At 38.8% G+C, this 26,565-nt stretch overlaps 1 protein-coding gene across 12 annotated transcripts in view; it reads left to right on the top strand.

The window, feature by feature from the left end:
* Nucleotides 1-26,565, top strand: part of neo1a (neogenin 1a) — a 175,182-nt gene that overhangs the window by 34,176 nt on the left and 114,441 nt on the right. For all 12 annotated transcript variants that reach the window (XM_077563980.1, XM_077563983.1, XM_077563987.1 and 9 more), the window contains exon 2: nucleotides 24,839-25,162. In XM_077563980.1, coding sequence (XP_077420106.1) covers nucleotides 24,839-25,162 — 324 coding nt within the window. The remainder of the gene's footprint in view (nucleotides 1-24,838; nucleotides 25,163-26,565) is intronic.

Raw genomic sequence — 26,565 nt, forward strand, 5'->3', positions numbered from 1 at the left:
TGCCTGAAAAGTGAAAACCCTGGAGTTGCATGCTGGGCCTATCCCATATGCAGGCTACTGAAATGCTTGTCTTTATGGATGTACACTACCAGTCAAAGGTTTGTATATACTTTCTCATGCTGGAGAGAACGTGTCTTGTCACTGGCAGCGTATCCAAAAGTGTATTTTTAGTAGGCTACCCTGTGTATATTTGGGTTGAGAATTTGAGTTATGTGAATAATGTGTGTCACTTGTAGAAGTGCATGTGGCAGTAGAAGCGTTTTCAAGATCAGAATCTTAAGGTGCACACAACAACAATTGATCTGTGTTCCGCCATTCAAATAGAAGTCTGACAGAGAGTGATGCTTGCATTTCACTCTCCAAAAACGCCATACATTTGTTTTGTTTTTTGTCGTCACACCCAAGGCTCAAATTAACTTTTTTTCCCTTTGAAGAGCAATTTTGCTTCTCAATGACTTCATTAATTTAGGAGCAATTTACTAATTCCGAGGAGCAATTTTTTGAAGGTTAATCCCAGAGACCAGAAGCAAAGTTTTTATTAAACAATAAACAAAATAACGGTGATGATGAATGTATGGAAAATGTTAGTATTCAAGTATCCTACTGAAAATTCGATAAAATAATCATCCATTCGGATGAACAATATACATTTTGCTTTATAATGAACAACCAATTGGTTTCCTTTTTATTTAATCAACAGTTTTCTTAAATTCACACAGTGCATAGCAGCAAACTGTTTTATTGTCTAGCAACTTTTTCAGTGTTTTTTTTTTCAATCAAAATTTTGCTCTTGGCTCACATACCAAATTTTATTAGTTTTTGTCGTTTCTGCTTGTCCAAAAATCTGCCCTTACGAGATGTATACCCTGTGAAAGCTGTTACTACATATTGACCTTCAAATCAATCACAGTTACGTGGTGAAAGAAGTCAATTGATGTATGAGGTCCAACAACCCACACTGGGCTGTCGTAATTGAAAGTTGAACACTCACTGTGACTCTGCTGTGGAGATATGTAAATCTAATCCATGCTTGCCTGCCTTCTTCATTCTGCATAATAATTTTACAGAAGGGAAGTTCACAAATGGGCCTATTGCTAAATAATAATTATTCACACATTTGTCATGATCTTTCACTTAAACTGTCAACATATTTTGTTTGACTAAGCGAATGAGAATTAGCTCTGTAAAGATGCTTTATGTATTTCTGCTCGCTATATGGCGACATACGAATGTTTTTGTGGCTAGGTTTATGAGACGTGCTCAGCGAACTCATGGTGGTTTTGATGATTCAGCTATGGTAGAAAACAGCATTAAGCCTTTAAAAATAGTTGTAAAACTTGTACTCCTTTGTTTACGTTGCACCTGGGATATACAGTTAATGCGAGAAATGCCAAAGTCCGTTTTGGGGGGTTAAACATGCTTTCACTTGTTGTACATTGGTGAGGTAAAATGTTAGACTTGGGGGGGGAGTCTCTATTCCAAACACCTTCCTATAGTTAATTTTGCACTTGGAAGGAGATGTGTGCCAAGAAATATATCATTAAAAGCGAGGAAATAAACACACTTCAAATGACTTTCCACTTGAATGATAAAATAAATAATTGTATTTGTGTCAAATGCTAGCAAATTATTTATCATATCATTATGACTTTTTTTGTCACGTCTCATTTCTCTTTTGTACCTCTTTCCGAGGTTACCCCAGCGCGCATCACCCTCTTGTACATCTCCCTATCCTCTTCATCTTCTACTGTAACTCCAGCGACTGTATGTGTTAGCCTTCCCATTGCAACGTCCATAAATCTTCTCCTCGGTCTTCATCTTTGCCTTCTATACGGCGGCTCAATTTCCAGCATCCTTTAACCGATATAATCACTATCTTTCCTCCGCACCTGTCCAAGCCATCTCAATGTGGCCTCTCAAGCTTTGTCTCCAAACCTTACTGTCTGTGCTGTCCCTTTGGTTGAGCTCATTCTTGAACCTCTGCATCCTCATTACTTGTAACAAGAACCAAGAAGAGAATCTTCCGCTAATGGAGGTCATTAGCAAACATCTTGATCATTCATGTGACAATCTATGTCTTGCTGTATTGGTCTTATATCATTGAACAATGTAGACTAACACTGAGCCCTGGGGATTGAACTAAAGTTATGTTTTTCTGTCATTAAAATTGGCAATTTCTCATCTTAGTTGCACTGGTGAACCCCAACTGACCTTGCCTTTTATCACTGTAATCTACTTTTTTCTGTACACTAGTTTCACACTGTATAAAAAAGTATATTCGTGGATTATCAGCACCTATTTCCACTGAAGTGTCTTTATGTATTCTACAATTTTCATGCACAGTTGTGGTTCTCTAACAGCTTCTTAATATCTTCATGGTTTCCTCTCATTTGTTTTTGTCTCCGCATTCTTATTTCCCCAGTGTAATATGTTGGTCTTTTTTTTCTCCCTTTTTTTTTTTTAAACCGACTTACCGTTGCAAACGTCACAAAGGAACAAAAGGCCTTTGAAGGTACTCCTTCCAGAAGGAGACGTTTCTCCAGTCCCTGGAATCAAAGGATGCAGTGCAACTCCTTTGGGACGGATCTCTGTGGTTAACCAGCAGTCTTGGCTGGGGTCCCTAGGATCAAAAGTATATATATTTTTTAAGAAATCACCATGGGGGCAATCAACAAAATCAAAGCATTCAGTCATCCGTGATATGTTTGTAAAAGTAATAAGTACACTATTTGCTGTGTTATATCAACATGTGGGAATCCTGTCCCAATGCTAAACATCAGGCAGTTCTGATGGCAGTACTGATGGAAAGGAAACAGTTAAAGAGCTGGAGGGATCCGTTTAGTCTGGCATGGCGAACGAAGCCAGTGCACTGGAGCAGGACTTGCCCAGTGACTCGGCTGAGCTGGCGAGCTGCCAGCAGCACCCCATGCTGCAGACAATACTACCTGTGTTAGCCTGAGGAGGGCTTGTGTGCTGTCAGAGCGTGTGAGCGCACACGCACATACACATTTGCGCACACGGAACTGCTTATTTTGTGTTGACTGGAGGAATGGGACTGCTCCTTCCCTGCCCCCTTTCTGTCGCCCTCTGCTCCCTAAATGTCTATCAACAAGCTTGAGCTCCTGTTTTGGCTTGTTATATTTATTTATTTATTTTTTTTTCAGGGATCATTTCTATAGTTCTTGGCTTTTTATATTTCAATACTAGCCCTGAAATGAATGCTGAATCAATTTTGACCATTGCTATATTCCCCAAGTTGGATACCTGTGACCCTCCCATAGACACAGAGGAAAGGGAGGGGAGGTGGTCCCAAGGGGTCTGCACTCTCTGGTTACTGCATAGAGGCTGCCACTGCTCGGTGGTCACCATAGCAACGCTATTTGATTCCTACAACAATACAAGAGCGCCACCCCTTATGAAGTAGCACATTTGCAATCTAGACCTGCGTGATTGGCCCGTCCGACTGGTGAGAACCACCAAGTGGTCCATGTTGTTTCTGTACAAAGGTGCATTTAGGGCTAATTGAATAGAATACAGAATAAAATTTGAATACGGCCTGAAAACTATTCATCTGTTGATAAATTGATTCATAAATTGATTCATTGAAATTGAGTATAACACCCCCTAAAATACCGGTATAGTAGTTAAAATAAAATGATCAAAAACACTTTGTATAGTGATCATTCAATCTTCTGTATGTTGAATCCTGTAACACGTCACATGCATGCAGTTTGAGTAAATCGAGATTATGACGCGAAATATTAAGAAGTCTTTTCTTATTTTATTATTATTCTCTCCTTATATTTGATTGTATAGGGCCCTACATTGAACAATTAAGTGTAAGTGCGCAGAAGTGTCTGCTCATATTTGTGTTTTTATGACCTTGAGTGATCACGCGAGAGTTCTGCCTTGGAGGGCTGGATTCTAGACCGGTGGTGGAACAAAATCTTCATGTGTGTTGTATTCTGTGTTGAGATTATCATAGCAGACCATGCACGGTATGAGAAAAACTGTTAAATGCCTGATTTTCTAACTTTGTGTCTTTCACAGATAAAATAAATCTTGTAAGATTTGAAAAATCCTTATTTGTTCACCAGGTATTAGTTGTTTTTGTCTTTGGATAAAACGATGGATATTTTTAGCAGCTCAGTTCTGTTGCTGATTGGTGTCTAAGGCAATCACACTTCAAGTTCTCATCCAGTAACAGCATGCTAGTAGTAACATGTTTGCCAGCATGGGATCAGCGAGGGTGAGGGAATGCATGTTTTGTCAAGACTAGAAGTCTATTTTACAGTGTGTGTTTGCTTGTTGTTCATTTCAAAGAAAGAACGAGGCCAAAAAGAAAATACTTGACTGTCAGTGTTATACTGATCTAAAAATAATTTGTGTAAAAATTAGGGATGCACGATAATGCTAATTTGAACCGATACCGATAAACCATTCATTTGGAAACTGTCGATAACCGATAAGCCGATAATTGTTTGCAAAATTATCTTGAATGCAAATATACTTTTCAGTCCTACTATAAGTCTAATATGTACAAATACATTGAAACATTGTGTAAAGCACCATGAAGCTGAGTTTTATTGCAATCTCTGCTTCAAAAACAACCAGTAACTCATTTTGAATTTGCAAAAACAAAAGAGTCATGTTAAAAAAAAAAATGCAACAAAAAACTGCAAAGATAACATTTTGGGGAGACACAGTAAAGAAAGCCCACACTGGCGACTGCCCATGACGCCATGATGCATCTTCTGTGAACACGAGGTTGCGCGCATTATGACTTCATGAATATGCAACACTACCGTAGGAGAGGGGAGGGGTTGAGGAGTTGGGCACAACTTGAGCCACAACCACAACAGATGGACCAACGTGGCATGTCTATTATCGGCGGATGTCTTTATTATCCGTTTTATCTGTTTGATGCCAAATTGTTCGATAATTGCCGATAATTATCGTGCATCCGTAGTAAAAATAATAACTTTTTTTTAAAGCTGTGATTTGCCAAGCACATCTATAGCTGTGTAATTTAGATTTGAACTCCCAGTTTTGTAGCAGTGTCTATCACTGTCCCTTTCTAAGTGGTCGAGAGCAAGCTCCTATTCCAGCTTTCTCCTGTCAAGTAATATTGACTAAATATGCACTTTTATAACCATGACGCATCACCATGACTGTCACACAATCATAGATGACCTTTCAAGTGCACTTAAAAGCTTGTTTTAAGGCTGCCTTTGAGTGTTTGTGGATACCAGCCACCATATACTAGCCACTCTACGCATCTTTGTTTAGTTGTCACTTTACCATGTATGCATGTTGTTCATATTCTATATTAAAAGCAGAGGATAAAGCAGTGCTAAATCCCTGCCAGCTGTCTTTTCCCGTGAAAACATAATTGCCAATTCAAATTTTCTCTCAGAAAATAAGATAATTACTGTACTTAGTAGGGCTGGGCCATTAATTAAAATTTTAAGATGATTTTGATTTTGGCTTCTCACGATCATAAAAACATCATCAAAGAAATATATGATTGCGCCAAACTTAAAGGGGTGTGTATGCAAGTTTCTGTGTTTTTTTCCACCCTGAATGCACGAGTAGCTTGCAGCAAGTGTGTTTTGTCTTCCCCGAGCGTGCTTTTAATGACACCAAGGGTTGTGTTTGCTGTCAAAGTAAACACACAACAAAAAGAATGTCACACATACAGTAGTATATTAAAATATATGAAATAGTTCATTTTAGGTAGATCGCTAGCTCAATGTTAGCTGGCGCTCAATGGGAAACTCTATTGACTTGCTCGGAAAAAAAATAGCATTAAAATATCACAGGAGGGATTTTCCTTCAAATAACAAATACTTACACACAAACTCTATAGTAACACAAACAGAGAGGTAATGTAACGATACTAACTGTGATATACTTCCCAACCTGTGAAAAATAAGTGTTATTAACTCATTCACTGCCATTGACGGCTATATACGTCAAAAATTAATTTGAACTATTTCTATTAGTTAACATTTTTTCCCACTTTTGTTAACAAGAGTATGAAAACATTGATTTTTTTTATTGTATTAGAACAGATATAAAATTTGTGATTAATCGTGAGTTAACTAATGAAGTCAATTAAAAATTGTAATCGCCTGGCGCCCCTAATTTTAATAATCTTGACTTAAAAAAAAGATTAAAAGTAAAAATAAATAGTTTTTTCGTTTAAAAGAAAAGATAAAAAATTAGGGGCATCAGGCGATTATAATTTGTAATCGTAATTAATCGCATGACTTCACTATTTAACTCACGATTAATCCCAAATGTTATATCTGTTCTAAATGTACAGCAAACAAATTCAACGTTTTCATACTTTTGTTAACAAACAAAAAACTTAAACTAATAAAAATAGTTAAATAGATTTTTTAAAAGTCTATAGCTGTCAATGGCAGTGAATGAGTTAATAAAGTTAGCCCCTTTCTTTTTCTACTCTTCATTGAAGTGTATCTCCATGTTTGCACAACACTGCCCCTAAAAGGCCAATAGTTGAATAAATAAAGTTTTGAAATCACTGAATGTTCATTAATCAAGATTTCAATGTCAATCAATTTTGATCATTATTTTTTCCATTTGCACCTGCCTTACTACTAAGGATAATCTTGGGTGAAATTCCAATGAAAAAAATATCCCAAAGTGGCTAAAGAGAAAAGACTCAAGCCAGCCATATGCCCAAAATATATCATGTGGTGTGCCTAGTGCCCCACCCCCTGCATTTTGCAGGAAATACCATGTCGGCTGTCTCGGAAAGCGAGAATATTGGCTGGGCCCCTCGGGTGTGGGCACACGGCCCCAGACAGCCCTACGCCTTTGTCCCCCTGCTGACATGACAAGCTGTACACTTCAGAACATCTACTGAGTCTTTCATCTAGCCTTTCACCTTTAAGATGGACCGCATGCCCTCCCTTTGACTGGCTTTTCGTGTCCGTATTAATAGTCTATAGTATTCTTGCTGTGATGTCAGACATGCATGCACTCGCTACTGAGGGATCTTGGAACTTGTAAAGATCCTAAATAGAGGGCACCTTCGCTAATTACCTCCAAATGAGCGCCTTTTGGAGCTTCTTATTACTGGTTGGGGATTTGATATTAGCAGTATGTTGGCTATGTCTGGCTCGCCCTTGCTGGTCAAACATGCCGTCTTTAAAACTGATTATGGTGTTGTTTGCACATCAAAAGCGCCAAGACCAATTATCACCTCTGCCTTTCAACACCACAGATGAGCCTCATCAGAAAAGGAGAAAAGAGTGCTCAATACCTACAGCAACCCTCCACTAAAAATGTGTTCCGTTTTTTTCCAGGCCTCATGTACAAAATTTAAGAGTGCTTAAGCAGATCCCTAAAATAGATTGGGATAATTATCCCATCCCCAATGGCATGTACAAATAGGTTCATATGACAGGAAATGTGGCATAGTCGAAAGAGTGAAAACTGGAAATAAGAACTCCAAGCCCGCAAGGTGATGTTTGCAGTCTTGGTGTTCTTTTACAGGGTTTCAATTTGGAAGCTTATGTTGTAATACAGTTTTTAGGAAGGGTAACAGTAGCAGTGTTAGCATTGCATAATTTTTTTGCTTTCATTCCCATTTCCATAATCCCTGTCAGAATGGCTCTCCCATTACCTTTTTGTATTGTCTCTGCTCATGACAGGGAACCAAATGGGATGTAGCTATAAGTAAAACCTCCACTTGCCATATCTCCTAATGCTTACACACACACATTTTGACAGATTGCTCTCATTGTTTTACTTTTCTTCCTAAGGCTGAAGTGCGTGTACAAGGGATTTCTGTGAAAGAGTTGGAGTCGGCCCAGACTCATGTCATAAGTCAAATAAAGCTATCAAAAACCTTTTTCACAGCCAAGACATTCACTGCTTTGTGTGCTTAATCATTTTTGTCTCTACAATAGGGGTGTGAATTGCCTAGTACCTGGCGATTCACGATTCGTATCACCATTCATAGGTCACGGTTCGATTCGATTCGATACCGATTAATCCCGATGCGAATCTATAAATTGATTATTGCGATTTTTTTTTAAACTTGTACATGTACACTGTAAGATTTGTATGAAAATGTATTTTTTTATCTGAAAATTCAGGCTTATAACTGAGTCACTGCATTTAACAAACAGGTTGCAGTCTGTTTCATGTTTGAACAGCACTGAAATCAAATATTAGGCTTAACTCTTTCAGTGCCAGACGTTTTCAGAAACTGGTTGTCGCCAGTGCCAGCCGATTTAAGCATTTTGACTGATCTTTCAAGGTCCACAGAAAATGTTGTGTTTGGACTATGGAAACACACATACTACCAAATGAAAGATTGGACTCTCATCTTTCATCAGAAAAAAAGTTTGTTTCTACCTTATTCTTCAGTAATCAACAATAGAAAATGGTTACTTTCACCGAAATTCTCTGTTTTGAAACAAAAAGCGGAGAAAAAGAGCTTCTTGTGAAACGATGTTATTTCATGCACTCTAGTGAATTGTACACTTCTTTTTGTCCATGAATGATGCCACAAACACCTAAATAGTGCTTTACTTCTGTAAAACGCTTTCACCAACAATGAAAAAGTGTTTTTAGTTTGCAAAATACGTTTATTTCCATTCAACAGTGTAACAATTTGACAAAACAATTTCGCAAACTATTTACAAATGTGTGCAACTGTGGTACTACTTACAATTATGTGGATGTTTCAAATACAGTTTTTCTTTTTGTAACGCTCTCCTGCGTGCAAGGAGAGGGACCAGGATTCGCACAACAGATTAGTTTCACTTTCGCTTTGTCCGTTTTGCGTGCAGACGTTACACTTTCTTGACGGCCTTTTTTTCCGGGGAATAAATAGCAAGTAGCAGACTGTACACACTCCTCTGATGAATATTGCCCATCCCTATCTAAGAGTTACTGTGTACAGTATAGTGCCTTTTAAGGAACCCATGGATGCTTTACCATTATACACATTGCCTTGATTAGATGTGCAACGATTAATCAACGATTGGTTATTGCTATATATTTTTTTTTACAATTAATTAATCCTTTAGATATCTTTTTTTTAATGTGATATTGTCCAAATGCTCAGAATTTCAGCTTTTCAACAGGGGATATTATCCATTTTCTGTAGCAACATTGTTTCCTATTGTCTGAAATGTTTTGGACCGAACCAGTAACTGGATCATTGTTAATGTATGTTTGTGTACTGTCAATTTCAAATTTGCGTACTGTTTTTCAATTAAGGGATAGGCCTTTATTTAATTTTTTATCTCATTAATCAATTAATCGATTACTAGGGATGCACGATAATATCGATGGCCGATATATAATTATAATATATATTATAATTTGACGTCAAACAGGTAAAACAGATAATAAAGAAATGCACCGATAATTATTGGCAATTATCAACCAATTTGACATCATACAGATAAACCAGAAATCCGGCGATAATAATAGCTATAGCTATGCTATACGTTGGTCCATCTGTTGTGGTTGTGGCTCAAGATGTGCTCAACACCTCAACCCCTCCCCTCTCCTATGGTAATGTCGCATACTTGTGACATCATAATGCACGCAACCTCGTGTTTACAAAAGATTGTGGGCTTTTTTTTACTGTGTCTTCCCAACATGTTACCCTCGCAGTTTTTTGTAGCCTTTTTTAAACATGACTTTTATTTTGGCAAACTCAAAATGAGTTACTGGTTATCTTTGAAGCAGAAATATCAATAAAATTCAGCTTCATGGTGCTTTACACTATGTTTCAATGTACAATATTTGTACATGTTAGCCTTATAGTGGGACTCGAAAGTATATTTGTATTCAAGTTAATTTTGCAAACAAAATTGGCTTACGTATCGGTTATCAACATTGCCACATTTTAAATGATTGGTTTATCGGTAAATAGCATTTTCCGTTGATGATAATTCTTCTCTATGTAAGTTAACTCCAGTTCGCATGTCTATCCTCATATCGCTTCCCCACAGCTGGTCTCATTCAGCGCACTACCATTTTTTACAGAGCATTTGAAAAACACAACCATGAATTTTCAATCTACTTGTATAGATGCTGCGTGTGGATTCCCGCCTGTTTTATGTTTATACTCAGGAGACCTACGTACAGTATATTAAATCCATAGCAACCACATCTGACTGACATCACTGTGGGTGATTAGGTGGCGAGTCATAATCCCCACAAGCGTGTAAACAAGAACTGAAGTCGCCGCTGCGTACTTTGTACTACCTCCTTGCCTTTTGGCTAAACAGCCTTCAAGGGCAGTATTAATAATTTAAGCAAACACTCAGACGGGGTAGAGAGGACGAGAGTGACCTGCAAGAAGCACTCCGCTTGAGAGAGGCTATTAAATATGGAAACTATTCATGGTGACTAATCATGTTTTTTTTTTGTGTGTTTTCCAAGAGCTTAAAGTCTACCATACCATGGGATCACTTTTACCAGCGAATAAGGTTAATTGTTTGAACAAGAAAAAAGGAGATTATGCTAGCGACTGCGGTAGCGATGTAAATGGGCTTTCTCTGTTTGCACTTGCTATGCTATTATACGGTGCCTTCAGGTGCACGGTCTACCATAACCTCATATTCAACATGAAGGTTGTTGGGTTAGCTGAGAGACGGGCATTCATGCTATTTCTATTACTTGACAAACATGTTTGTTTGTTTTTTAAATGCTCATTTTTACTTGATTAACTCTTTGACTGCCAGACGTTTTCAGAAACGGGTTGTTCCCAGTGCCAGCCGATTTAAGCATTTTGACTGATCTTTCAAGGTCCACAGAAAATGTTGTGTTTGGACTATGGAAACACACATACTACCAAATGAAAGATTGGACTCTCATCTTTCATCAGAAAAAAAAGTTTGTTTCTACCTTATTCCGTTCTTCAGTAATCAACAATAGAAAATGGTTACTTTCACCGAAATTCTCTGTTTTGAAACAAAAAGCGGAGAAAAAGAGCTTTTTGTGAAACAATGTTATTTCATGCACTCTAGTGAATTGTACACTTCTTTTTGTCCATGAATGATGCCACAAACACCTAAATAGTGCTTTACTTCTATAAAACGCTTTCACCAACAACGAAAAAGTGTTTTGACATAAAGCATTTCCTAGCCTCTTACCCTAACCTTAACTCATTCACTCCAAGCCATTTGCACTGAAGCAACCCCCTTCGCTCCCGGCTCTTTTACTGGATTTTGACTGATTTTGCAAAGTCCACAGATGATTGTGTTCTATTGCTATAAAAACATGGAACCTACCAAAGGAAAGATTACAGTCTCTTCTTTCATCAGGAAAAAAAAAAAAGTATATTTCTATCTTGTTTCTGTTTTTAGAATTGTGAGTAAAAGCTTTTTTTTCTCAACACGGCCCTGATTGATCTCTTTTGCTCTGCTGCCACCTGCTGGCCGTTTGTGTAATAACTACCATTTCTTCAACTGTTCATTGCAGTTGAGAGGCTGCATCAAAGCCTTCTGTATGTGCTAGCATAAGAAAAAACATTAAAAAAACGTATAACCACGTCTTTGGGACACTTACAACATTTAAAATTGAAAATATTTAGACATTTTGGGGAGCAAATGAGTTAACCATCACAACTGATTGTCTAACCCTATCCCTCAAACCTAACCAATCAAAATCCAATTCAAACCTTAAACTCTAAAACCAAATATTGATCCTCAAAAAGAGGTTTGGACTTGTGGGGCCCACCAAAATGTCCCCATAAGGATAAGTCGGTCCCCACAATGGTAGTTACACCGGAGAAAATCTGAGTATGGGCCCCATAATGTAGCAAAGACGGACACACACACACACACTGGGTCGTTATTTTTCTGTGTTAAGGATTATTAACACATTTGGGGCTAGCTTGCCCTCTTAAATCGGCGTGCTGTTCAGGGTGGACTAGTGGGATGTGCAGGAAACCCTCTGGGGGAAAGACAGAACTGCACACAAATCATTACCGCTCATCAGGTGCTGCCACTCAGCCACTTATTTGCTCGGCAGCTTGGCTCGTCTCAGCGTTGTATCCGCAGACACGCATTTAAGGGAACATCCCTCATTATACATCAATGTTGGAGGGGGCAACAAGCGAAATGAATAAAAATGCAAACAATTCATCATCGTTTCCAAGACGATTCTCCGTAAAATGTTTCACTCATCTATTTTGGGAGCAAACTTCAACATGGCAGAAAAGTGTTGCGTCAGCATTACGCAGGCCTATCCGATACCCCTCCCGTGAATTATTTATGCCCGCTATACCAAGTAAGGTGTATGCAGCATATTAAATACATAATCCTCTCATCTTTTATTGATGCTCCTTTGATGGAGGCTTTACAGCCAAGATTGACAGGGAGCTTTGTATTTAGAGATTATTAAGCATGTTTGACTGCCTCATTTGAGCCAATATTGGGAAGAAGAAAAAAAAACGCCTCCCAATGCTTGATGTTGTTAACAGGAGAATTGGCCATTGGACCATATCGCTGCTCTGGAGGTTACGTCCGCTCTTGAAATACAGTCAACAAACATTTGCAGGCTGTTATGCCGAGCAACAGACTGTTTACACACCTTGGCCGAATGATAAGATGGCGCGGCAGCTGCACTCTGATCAAATCAGCCACAGGACATGTTTGTGTCAAGTGCTCACGTGCTCTCCCACGCGAGTTTTTATTGTGAGAGAGACACATGCAGATAGTGATGCAAGCGAGAGAGGGGACTCCTTGTGATGCGCTCGGTCTCTCCCTTTGTAACTGCGCGCACACACAAACGCATGCGCACGATAAAATCACACCATTCAGACCCGTCAGTATTCCGGAAATAGGCTTTATCTAACTCAGTGACTCTGAAGCGTTCTAGTAATTGTTGAGATAGGAATGTTTTGTGGTTACGGCACTACCAGATTGATTACAATAATTTGGCATAATTGTTCCAGAGCAACACAAGTGTTTCCTTTTATTTCATTTGGAAATCTTCAAGCAGTACTGCCAGCGGTTCTTGTAATCGGTTCAGACAAGCTAGTTAAACCATTTATGTTGAAAATGTGGGGAAGGGGGGGTGGGATGGGACAATTTGTATGAGCAAATTAGCTTCTATTGGTATTGCCAATTTCTCAGAAAAACTACATAATTATGCACTCAATTGACACATTACATAATCAAATGTGTGCAGTCTCATAAATTCTAATGTTGAAAGACGCTAATGAACAGTTTTGACTGGCTATTAATTCAACTGCTTTATTAGCTATTATATGCTATTCATTTTCATCAGCTTTGTAAAGATATATACAGTTATTAAATTGGTGTGGATCAATGTTGGTATACATTCTGTGGCTGAATGTAATTGTGTATGACGGAAATGGCAACCTCCATTTGATCACCAGTTGATCCTGTTTAGTTACCGGTGAATTTGACGCTTTCCCTTGTCGCCATCTTGAGGGAATTTGAGTTTAACGCAGATCATATCCCAATTGTTGTCGTTTTATTTGATTAAAGAAAGAAAGAACCACGCCTTGTTTAATTGATTGCACACTCTTTAACCAAATCGAGTACATTCATGCAAGAGTACATGTACTCACATTTGAGTATTCAAGTACTGATACTTGAGAATGCAATTATCCATCCGTTTTCAATACTATTTTATCCTCATATCATACAAAAAGAAATTTTATTTTAACAAAATATGGTTCAAAAACACACACTTTTATTGAAAATGGTTTAAGACATTTAAAATGGCGGTGGCTCGAATAGAGCTTGTTTTCACCTTTTAACCAGTTGTTACCTGAACCCTGAGCAACTGTGATGCCATCTTCAGTCGACAGCAAGTGGCAAAATGGTCGTCCACCATGATGGATAAAAACGGGTGGATTTAGCTCTTTAACTCCTGCCATGTTTATGACTAGTGGGGGCGCATACAACATATTTTTGTAAAGACATTTTTGGGTTGGCTCTTTAATGATGATCGGTCTGCTTCTGTGAGCTGGGAAAGAGAATAGATGTTGACATTGATGACAAAATGTGTGTGTCCATGGTTTCATGTTTTTGAGGACGTGAGATGACGCAGCTTCTTTCAACGATGATCTTGTTGCAGAACTTTGCCTTCCATATTATTTACCTCCCGCTTAACCTCATCCTTCAGTATTCTTTGTCTGTGGAGTTCGAACAGCAGGGACCGGCGCGGGCCTCTCGCTCACTGTTGGAGCGTGAAGAAGAAAAAAAAAATCTCCATGCAGTGGCACAAAAGTGCAAACAAAGCGGTGTAATGGTTGAACAGATGTGGGCAAGCTCTGCGGATCTGCTGAATGGAAAAGCAGGCCCTGAGGAATGAGGGTGTCATTCTGGGAGGATCGTCACACAGCATTGACTCACTGATAACCATTCGCCGAGCCATATTTAAGCAATTGAATATACAGAACAGTAGACACTTGAGCTCCACCACCGTCTGTATCGATCCCTGCGGACATATCGTCCGTTTCGTGGTTGGCTAAAGACCAGGGCAGTTAATTCTGCTTTTAATGCATTGTGTAAATACCACCATAGTTTCCCTCAAAGCTAATTATAACTTTACAAGCGACATGAGCAGAACTACTGTAGATAATGGCAGTTCAAATAGCTCATTAAAAACAACATGCACATACTTGTACAGTACTGGAGCTGCAGAATATTACAGACGCAGTCCTGTGTTGGTGGTCACTGTGTGTTAGAGTAAAACGGTTCTTTGTGTGAAAGACAACTTCAAAGCAAGTTGGACAATCTTCTACACGACACTAATAATATCTAAAAGCCTCTCGCAGCCGCTTCATTTTGTAATTTAGCTCGGCCTCTGGTGCTAACGCTTAACCCCTGTGACCACACTTAACTCCACTGTTATTACTTGGCTGTCGTTAAATACATTTCTCAACTGCGTCCTTGTTCACTAGATACGACTGTGTCTGTCTGTATTTTAAGTTTAGAGTGATCTTTATTTTTTTTTTAAGGAGTAGTATCCGATTTCAGGTAAAATAGTCATTAAGTCTCCCTCCCAGAATAGTCTTGCTGCCTTTGATCTTGTGTATGACAGTGTTAAATGATTTTCTCCAAAGGGCTGTGAGCGTGCAGAGACTTGCTCCTCTTTTATCAGCACCTCCCCATCAAGCACTTTGAAGCTGTTTACGCTGTGAAAAATAACCCAAAAGGGCAATGAAGTAGTCCTGATTATCACCACGACTGGAGTTCACCATCACATCGCTTTTAGAAAGAGCTAATCAATTTAGTTCTAAATGCTGTCCCGTGTGAATTTACTTTTAAATTCATGACTTTCCATGACAAAAGTTTGCTTTGCTTTCTTCTCTTCTCTGTTTATACAGAACTCAACACACATTTGGGACAACTGGCATAAAATTACGGAATGACTTTCTATCTCATGATTTTTATGAAAAGTGGCTTGTGTCCGTGTTGAAGATGCATTCCAGGCTAAACACAGATTAATGGGATTATCGAACAAAACGTTAGATGGCATACCGGTAGCCTGTAACATATTAGGGTGACCAGACGTACGTCTCGGAATGAACAGGAGAGTCGTGATTTTTAGCCTTTTGTCCAGAGTCTCGATGGATTCGCCAGCCCCATTGTTTTGTCCCACTATTTTGCAAGTCCCGTTTTTTTTTTAAGCGATTCCTATTATAAACCAATTAAAAATAATTTTAACTCTTAAATCGCTAGCAGTTGTGTTTTCCTAATTACTGGAACTAGAATTACTTCCTGATTCCGTGTCTAAAGGTCTCAATACACCAATCTGACGTCGGAAGTCGTGACATTTGATCACTCTAATTGGCTGTTAGCTAGCCAATCAGCACATGGTGTAAAAACAGGACGTGGCGAATGCAAATGTAAACAGTCAACGATGTAAAAACTTTAACATTTCGTTCATTTTGCACATTGTCACCCTTCGCATTTGGACGTAATTATGTCTGCCTGGACAGAAGATCGAGAAGATGAACTCATCACTATGGTTCAAAAGAGACCGGCATTTCCGCGATATAGCGCGATACTCTGTAAAGCGCCTGAGGATGTGCTTCGTGCTTCATTGAAGTGAAGTGTGAAAAAGAGAGAATTGTTAAAATTTTTATATTCCGCCTCCAGAAAGAGCTTTCCGGTTGCCTTTTTCTAACAATGAGGAATAGCATTTTTCGTCCGTGAGGTGCCGACGGTCGAGGCGGTACTACAGGTGGTAAGCGTCGGTCACTTTCAGCTGACGTTGTATTGGTGTATCGAGGGAAATGTAATCCTACTAGCCAATGTTGCGGTCACTGGTAAGACCCAATGCAAGCGGAGCTTTTCAGGCGGCATATTTCCAATGTTACAATGCGGGACTGGCGCAAGTTAAACTGCACAGCCGGCTTCCAATTTGCTAGAGGCACCGAGCAAACAAAGGTTGGATAATGGTGACTGCATTGCTGTTGAACTGTCAAACCAAAATAGATTTAGCATTAGCTAAATGAATACCACAACCAGATTGACTAGCAATTAAAATTTGTTCTAAATAGTTCCTGGTGAGAATTGATTGTATATTTGATTTCCAATAAAATTGTAGTGTCCCGAATTTTAATTTTGAAAACCTGTTCACGCCAACATATTGACAGCTAAAACTGTTTTGCCTTCTGACATTTCCAACGAAAATACTTTATGTGTTGCCGTGCATATGTTGCAGTCCATTGGAGTTGAGCTTATCGGCTACTAGAAGGAGCCAGTTACTTCGATACTGCGGATGACCGCTAATGTACAGTACATCACACTCAAAACAATTCCTTTTTATCACAAGGCAAAAATGGGCCAAATATTGACTTCAGAATCCAATGCTTATAAATTACTGTTTAAATTTGCAGGGAATTCTGATTTGTATTGATTTTATTTATTTTGTGTTTTGATGAGTGTTCATGGTTCCAAGAACCAGGGGCTGGAGAACACTATTGGGTTTCGTTTCAAAAATCCATAGACTATCTCCTTACAGCCACGCCATTTTCTTTAGTATCATGGTGGTGGTGAGCTGAGGGTAGTGTAGCTGGTGGTGCGAAAGATAAATGTGAGTTCCTGTCTCAGATGATTATCTCATTTGGTGTTGTTCACAGAGAAAGGAGGAACTCGGCTCCATTTGTTCAGCTTGTTGACTACTTCCTGGACATGCCCCCAACCCCCAAACTGTAGTCGATACAGTAACTTATCCCAAGATGGAGGAATTCAGTTTTTCAATGGAGTAACAGCTGACCCCCCCCCCCCCCCCCCCCGCATTTCCAGAACTATTCAGAAACAAATTCTGGCTCATTAGAATGCTGCTGCAGTGCTTTGGGTCTAGAGGCCGTGTGTCTAGTATGAAATCGGTGTGAAATATTCAAATGGTTTTCAGTGGTTGACTGAAGCTCCGTTAGTTTTACGCACATCATAATGTAACACTGCATTTTTTTCCCCAAATTAGCAAATGCAAGTATGCCCTAGATCTGTGTTTGTCTGCATTGCTGTCTCAGTGGGGCAATCCTTCCCTGTGGGCCCGTGGGGAGGCTGATAAGAGGGCAAATTCAAGCCTCAATCAGTGCTGGTTAATTATTACATCCACAGCAGGTGAGAGGTCTTCCCCACTGCGTAATCCCTCCCGGATCTCAGTCAACTACTCATATACATCGGGAAAGCCATTTTCCTGTGCTATCTCCCATTTGTGGTTATCTGTTCAGTTTTGTTGAAAATATAAAAGTATATTAACTGCATCGTGTTGTTTGGGACAGATGCTTTTCCACTGATTCTCTTTTTTTGTGTTGTTTACTGAAAATCGAAAACTCTTTGTTTTTGAGAACTGGTACCCAGTAATTTAATTTCTAGGAATCGTTTGTTTGCTCGCCTGACAATTCCACTTATCGATCCGTTCGGAAGTCCGTTCGACCGGTGAGGCCGCCTAACATGTCTCGTGATTGTGTGTGATCCGGCAGACGCAGCGGAGCAAACAATAGAGTGAGGATGAGATCATAAAAGAAAATAGCGCTGATTAGCACATTTGCAAATCATCTCACTGTCACATTCTCCAAAGTACGGAAGTGTGGAACTGCCAACGTAGAGGAAACATTGACAGATATGTTCTAATGGATTTGCAAATACATTTAAACATATTTGCAAGTACATTTGAACTTACTCTAAATGCTAAAAACGCCTTCAGTTTTTATTGTATTTTTTCCCATAATGCCACAGGGTATTGACTTGCGCATGCACAAGTTAAGATTTTTAATTTTTTTAGCATTTGGCCTACATTATACCACTATGTGCAAAGATTAAGTAAGTAAACATTGTTTGTTTTGTTTGTAAGTTTTATGATTTATTATTATGTATTCAGGGGATGATTTCCATTCAGCATTTTTTTCCATAATGTCCCTGACTGGTTACTTATACCCATGCGCAAGTCAGTACCCCATGGTATTATGGGAACAAATGCCAAATAGAAATCATGCACTGCAGACAAAATAAATAAAAAATTGTGAGTAAACAAAGTTTACTTATTTAATTTTTGAACATATTGGTATAGTGTAGGCCAAAGGCAAAAAATAGTGTTTTTTGTTTTGTTTTGTTTTGTTTTTTACTAGCACAAGTCATTAAATACTCTGTGGCTTTATGGGGCGGAATTTTTTTTAATTCAATATTTATTTGTTATTGCAAATAACATGGTTATAAACAACGAGATAACATTATGAGCCCCAAATACTGACATAGTGCGACTATAAAGTGCAGAAGTGCATATGGAATATGTAGCGAAACCCAGCAGAAGTCAAATGCATTCATCATATCAAAATAATAACAAGCATGGCAAACACGCAAATATTAACAGTCATCCAAAGTATTCTTGTGCAAGAAAATTGAGAAGAATGCAACGTTAATAGCATTTAGCCTACAAGTACATTTGAATACGTTAAAACGTATTTGCAAATCTGTTTGTATGTACTTGCCAGTCAAAAATGTTTGCTCAGTTCCATGCTTTCGTACTTAGGTAACATGACTGTATTGAACATTGTTTTGCCCCGCAACTTAAAATCGTCCTCTTCCTCTTCACTTGTCAGGTCATTGTATCTTCACCTGAACAGTCACCACTCACCATTGCTGATATCATAATCCCTTGCCTTGTGCTGTATCATTCCTCACCAGTCCACCAATTTTTGAAACATGCTGTGTCTCACTTTGAATGATACACTCTTTGAAGCTTAATGTGAGGAGTGTGATGACATTCGGCCACACAAAAAAAAAAAAGAGTGACCACAGTCTGTTTATAACAAGAAAGACCCCCTTTAGTCTTTTGAATTGCAATTCCAATTCTGTGCTGGTTTTGTGTGCGTAAGAAGTGTTTTTGCCAAGGTGCTTAGCTTGCCCTTGTTTTTCACCCTGAGTCAGAGAGGAGACTGTTGGAGAAAAAAACAACAGATTTTGAAAGTGGTCTATTCTGTCTAAAGAGTGGCTCAATAAAAAGAGTAGTCAATAAGGTTTCTCTCAGACAGTGTCTCAGTTAAGGGAGGAGGTTTCCTGCTGAGCCACTGATGGAACAAAACAGGGTCTTTGTGCGAGCAGATCCTCTTGATGGCTATCCTCTTCAGTGTGTTTTTCCGCACTTGCCTGTTTCATAGAAAACAAGACACTTGGATGAGTTATGCGTCAATGTACGCACTTTTGCGCTGTTATTCCCCAACATGGTCTTATGTTTAGTGATGCAGTCTTAGCTTGAGAGCGCAATATAGGATATCATGGCATCAGCTTAAGCCGAGCTCCCGAAAACCTTTAATGACACAGAGCAAAGTGGATTTGGGACAGAGGTAACAGTCCATACTTATCAAGTAGACAACCTCATTTTCTAGCCTCATGCTCTCTGCTCCCTCGTTCTTACCGGTTGCCTGTCGTGGGGTTTCCTCATTTTCAGAGGCAAGCGGGTGCTCTGCTCCCTCACTGCTTGCACTTTCACTCAATGTAATATTGTTTCAACATCCTCTTCTGTGCTTAAAATCCTGTAGTCTTTCATAACCAATACGTTTTGGCATAAAGATTTGTCTAGAAATTATTGAGTAATGAGTTAATGTATGTGCCTTCAAGAATTTTAAACCTCTCTAAAATGCGTTCTTTCATATTATATTCATGATGAACCTCTCAAACTTTTTGAGACCATTCAAAACACCTACATTATGCATACTGCAATTCTATGTAGTACACACGTTCTAATGCTCACTGTATCCTCAATAATTTCAACATGCCTTCAGTAGACTACCCCAGAGATGCATCTCTCTGTGGTAGTTTGAGAGCCAGAAAAGCTTGAGGCTGAATTTAAGAGGCTGTGATTAATAGTTAGCCAAAAGAAAAAAGCAAATCCAAAAATACTATGGTGGTTCCGATCAGGGTTTTATAATGCCGATATCGGTCATCATTGGCCAATACTGATTCCAATCACATTGATTAGGGGCACATTTTTAAACAGTTATTTTAATAATCGTTTATTTCATTATTTTTTCGATTAACATTTTATCAAAATTTCCATCCCTTTATTATTATTATTAATTGACGGTGCAGAAAATTGACAAAAATATATTATGGTTCAGTTACTGGTTTGTTCTGTAACATGTGCGGTGTTGTAAATGTGCCGTGGAAAGGGGGAAGGCATGCTACATTGCACACAGGCTGTTCTCTAGTTGGCTGCAGGCTCCAGAGTACAAGCTGCGGGTGATCAGTTTTTGTGATCAGCAATGAAAGGCATTGATCAACATATGCCGGTTATGAAATGCTTTTTAAAAAAGTCAGTCTTTTCCCAGATAAGTGTATTTCACTAAAATGTATAGTAAGTTTCACTAATGTGATGGCCTACGTTGGGCCCTTGGCTGTTGTCATGCATTGCATGTGTGGTAGATGGTCTTACTTTGATTAAAATTGTATTTATACATTATCTGAACCGCTTATTCCTCACAAGGGTCGCGGCGGTGCTGGAGCTGTCTTCATGCAGAGGGCGGGTTACACCCTGAACTGGTTGCCAGCCAATCACAGGGGACACACAGACGAACAATCATTCACACCCACAATCACACCTAGGGACAATTCGGTGTTCAATGAACCTATTATGCATGTTTTTGGAATGTGGGAGGCAATCGGAGTACCTGGAGAAAACCTACAAAAGCACGCGGAGAACATGCTAACTCGGAATCGATCTCATGACCTGGCAGACATGCTAACCAGTCATCCACTGTGCAACCCCTCAAGGAGTATCTGAGGGTTGAAGTAGTGTTAAAAAAAAGTCACGGGACAATTCCTCAATTTTTGAATTGCTCACTTTCAGACACTTTTCCCAAAAATAGTTAGCATACTTACAGTACTTGGTTGTAGAATTTTATACTTGCTAGGAGGACAAGCTCTCTAAAGATCATTTGTATTGAAATAAATAAAAGTCAGTTTATTAGTCCTCTTTAAAGCTACTCTCTGACTTGCCATTGCTGAAGAACATCCACTTTTACACATTATAGATACAAATAATTTTAGGTACAAGCTAGGGATGTTCGATACCATTATTTAGGGCTTAAAGTACTCCGTCACAGTGCCGGAGCCACTAGCGCAAATCTAGGCGAAGTAAACAAATACATGTGGGGAATATTTGACACGTCTGGCAAAACACCGCCAATGCGAAGAGAAGGCCAACTTCAAAATAAACCTTCCCATACCAAGTGTGGAGCGCAATGCCAATGGACGCATTTATTTTGAAGTTTTTCCCAGAACCGTTTTGCTAGTCGCGGCACAACGGATGACTTGACTCATCCTGCGGAACGTGTGTCTGCGGTTCTTATTGCCGGCGTAAACAATCGCGACCAAAGTCAACAAAACAACTTTGTACAGAAATCATGTTCGATCGCCAATTAAGGGCACTAAAAGAAGACCTAATTACGCTGACATTGTATTGCCTGTTGCCAGTGTTTAGGGTGTCTACAGAGTTAGCATGCTAACGGTGCTAGCTCCTGCAGCTAGAGTAATCGGACTACTTTTCAAAGGCAGTTTAATCGACGTGATGATTTGCACACCTGACAGCCGAACACAGTTGCCGTTCCTAGAGATGAGTTTAATAAACTGAGCTCACTCAATTGTGCTGTTGATGGTCGACAAAATCACAACTGTGGTTCTGACGTCACTTTGTCTCACAGACCAAAAACTACTCAACTCGGAGTTTCTTTTCATACAAAGTGCTGTACATGGAGTAAAAATCAGTCATGGAATAAAGACAGGTATAACATAAATAACACCAAATAAATTAATAATTATCTTAAGTGTGCAAATGAATAAGTAAATAAAATAACACAAGTAGGTAAGTAAATAAGTAAATACAATAAATAAATTAATAACAAAATACAGCAGGCACCATAAAACATTAAAACAATGATGAGTCTCATGCCGAGCCAAACGCCAAAGAACAAAGATGTGTTTTAAAATGTGGGTAGAGAGGGAGGTTGCCTAATATTTAACGGAACGTCATTCCAAAAACCATGGGGAGAGATTTGTCTAAAATCTCCCTAATTTTCTAGAGACGAAAATAATGTGCTGTTAAGCACAATTTAAATTTAAGTAAAAACAAAAAAATAGTTGGTTGATCATTACTAAGTGGAAATATATTTTTAATGTCTTCTCTATTCATAATTGTTCTTTCACCTTGCGAAAATATTATTTTTATCCAAATACCTGATTATTCAATATCATTTTCCGTAGGATATTTGAATGCCAAAATATTCTATAGCTGCAGCACGAGAGGGGTTTGTGCTATACTGTACTATACATAATATAAATGGCTAATGAAAGAGATGACCTGACACTTGGGGAGGACTGACCATCGGGAATTTCATGAGTTTCCCAAATGCCCAGTCCGTCCACGGTGACGAAACGAATAGTAATGACTTGATGTCGGTCGAACAACGAATCGGCAAGTTGGACACTGCACCGCCGCTCCTCGGAAAAAGTTCAGGCTCAGGATTTATTTTTTTTACTTTTAACTCTTTGACTGCCAAAAACGTTAAATAACGTTTAGTAAAATCCTATGGAGGAGTGCCAAAGACGTTAAAAGACGTTTGTTTCAAAACAGAGGTGAAACTAACCATTTTCTATTGTTGAATACTCAAAAACAGAATAAGGTAGAAACAAACTTTTTTTATGGTGAAAGATGAGAGTCCAATGTTTCATTTGGTAGTATGTGTGCTTCCATAGTCCAAACACATCATTTTCTGTGGACCTTGAAAGATCAGTCAAAAGATCAGTCAAAATGCTTAAATCGGCTGGCACCCACGGCATCCCGTCTGAAAACGTCTGGCAGTCAAAGAGTTAAGACCTGCTGTTTTAGATGAATACCAGTATGAGTACTCAAATCCAAGTAACTGGTACCACTAGTACTTTTGATACATATAATTTCTATTGAAGCAATGACAGAATATTTTAAAGAAAAATGGCAGAAAAGAGAAAAGGCACTCTGCAATACAGAATTTAAGTTAAAAATAAAACACAAACAACTCACCCGGATTCAGGATTAATTTGTAATAACTTAAGTGCAAACTGCAGCTGAAAACTTTAGTCTTTTTTTAATTTTTTATTATTAATTGAAGTCCATCAAATAGAAGAGCATGTAATTTATTAGTATTATTTATTAGTTATCTGTCCAGTTAATATACAGTATATTGATTTTCATGAAAATGTAGTGCAATTGGAGAATTTCCCACACACACACACGAGTGTGCCAAGGCACCCTGGTTGGGAATCTAAGTCATGGGCTATTTAGAAAGAATGGGGGCACTTCTATCCCCTCTGCTGCTGAATGAGCATTGAAATGATTGCGCAGTTTAGTGTGAACACTGAATTGTCTGCCAGGTATTTGCTAAGTGAAAAATTCTATTTCACCTTGGTTATTTTCTATTGCACTTTTTCCCGTAGTTGTGCTTTCGAGATAACTTGCATTGGGGACAAGCAATTGATATTGCTTCGTAATGGAGCCCACATTACAAACTTTTCTCTTTGGTGCTCACAAGGGAGTTGATGCCGCAAGGTAGAGGACTGTTAAATATCTCAAGCACTGACATCGCCATATAGCTTTCTCCTTCCTCTCTCACCTGCTCTTGGAGACTTGCCATTTCTTTACAAGAGAGCAAGCATAGTTTAAACTGTGTTTAACATTCCACCTCTTATTTCACTCCATTCACTACATTATTAAAATACCTCCATACCCCCTTAATTATTTTCCGTCTCTCCACATCCCTGCAGAAATGGCAATTGCGGTTATTTGTCCAACCAATACCAGTGTGTGAGTCTTCGGTGCCGGGGCCTGAATAATGGATGAGTACAGATGCAAAACAATTGCACTTAGTCTGACGTTGGCACGATCCATTTCACTATGATGTTAACATCTATACCCGAGGAAAGGAAATTGCAATTGAATTGTACAACTTGGATGCGCTTTCTGCTTATAGGCGCGATATTAACTTGCCAGCGAGGCTCGCCCGGGTTACATTTGTCAGGTCCTTCCACTCAATTTCAATGAGGATTGTGGTTTCATAATGAAAAATCTCTTTCTTTCTTTCTTTTTAGGAACATCATTTTATGCGTTTTTGACCAATCGTGGCATTCCAAAGTTCCTTTTTTAATTCTAGCAAACAGTAATTTTTTAATGACCTGCATAATTTATTTCTCCAAACCATGTCCATGGCCCATCAAAAGCAATTTCTAAATCTCGATGACACAATAATGCCAAAGATAAGATGAGAATGTTTGAACTCTCCAACTGACAATGTTCTCCTTTGTTTTTGCCTCCCCAGCATCAGCAGCACAACCTTTCAGCCCATTCTGGTTCACGGTGGAGCCCCGGGACACAGTGGCCATTCGGGGGAACTCTGCACTGCTCAACTGTTCCGCACACAGCGACGCAGCCGCACCGGCACGCATCGAGTGGAAGAAAGACGGCACATTCATGAGTCTGGTTTCGGATGAGAGACGGCGCATACTCCCTGACGGTTCCCTACTCTTCACCCATGTGGTCCACTCAAAGCACAACAAACCCGATGAGGGCACATACCAATGTGTTGCCACCATTGAAAGCCTAGGATCCATTTCTAGTCGCACAGCACACCTCTTTGTTGCAGGTAGGGATGGCAACTCGTATGTTGACAATTACGTGGTTGCTGTTTTTTTTCCCCCTTTTCATTTACTTATAATTTCCGTTCTGGTAACATTGTTGCAGTAATGCCCGTTTAACATATGAATTCCTTTTTGGAGTCTTTAAAACGGACATGTCTGTCTAACTGGATACCTGGCTTTTTAATATTGATTTTAAGTATAGCAAGTTCTGCTTGGTGCTTGTAAGCAGGATTCCTATTTGCACATTGTAATTATGGAGCGAAACAGTTTTAATTAGTTAGAATCCCCCCCCCCCCCCCTTCTTTTTGGCAAACTGACAGTGCTCTACTGGATATCACTTTTTTTGTGTGAGTAAATTCTATTGATGAATGAGCATAAAATACTAAATTGATTTGTTAGATGGCTGAAAGGGCAAAATTAAGTATATTTTTTGCAGCTATATTCCAGCAATTGTCGTGTATTTTAACTCATTCACTCCCAGCCATTTTCACTGAAGCAACCCCCTTTGCTCCCGGCTGTTTTACTGGATTTTGACTAATTTTGGAAGGGCCACAGAATATTGTGTTCTATTGCCATAAAAACACGGAACCTACCAAATGAAAGATTAGAGTCTCTCCTTTCATGAGGAAAAAAAGTACCTGTTTATCTGTTTCCGTTTTTGCAGCAATTAGCATTAGAATATAGCTAAGTGTCATCATTATTCACAAATGTTTAAAACACTGGGGAAAAGAACCTTTTTGCAATATGGCCCCGGTTGATCTCTTATACTTTGCTGCCACCTGCTTGTCGTTTTTGTAATAACTATCATTACTTTAAGCATTGTCTTTATTTCAGAGGCTGCGTCAAAGCCTTCTCTATGCTCTAACATAAAAAAACATTAAAAAAACTATAAATATTTTTGGAGGACCATGGCAATATTTAAAATAGAATTGTTTTATACATTTTTGGGAACAAATGAGTTAAGTGGCTTGTTTTAAAAGGAAAAAAAAAAAGAAACATAGTGGACAGCACAATCTCCGAAAGCAAGGCATTGAACCTACTTAGGATTTCAATGCACAATTCGTAACATAAATTACGATACAATTTCACAAAGTGATTTAATATTCAATTATAGGGGTGTGAATTGCCTAGTACCTGGCGATTCGATTCGTATCACGATTCATAGGTCACAATTCGATTCGATACCAATTAATCCCAATACGAATCTATAAATTGATTATTGCGATTTTTTTTTTAAGAACTCAAATTTAGAAAATCCTAATCAGTAAACTTGTACATGTACACTGTAAGATTTGTATGAAAATGTATTTATTTATCTGAAAATTCAGGCTTATAACTGAGCCACTGCATTTAACAAATAGGTTGCATTCGGTTTCATGTTTGAACAGCACTGAAATAAAATATTAAG

The sequence above is a fragment of the Vanacampus margaritifer genome, chromosome 4 (assembly GCF_051991255.1).
Source record: "Vanacampus margaritifer isolate UIUO_Vmar chromosome 4, RoL_Vmar_1.0, whole genome shotgun sequence".
Taxonomy (NCBI): Eukaryota; Metazoa; Chordata; class Actinopteri; order Syngnathiformes; family Syngnathidae; genus Vanacampus; species Vanacampus margaritifer.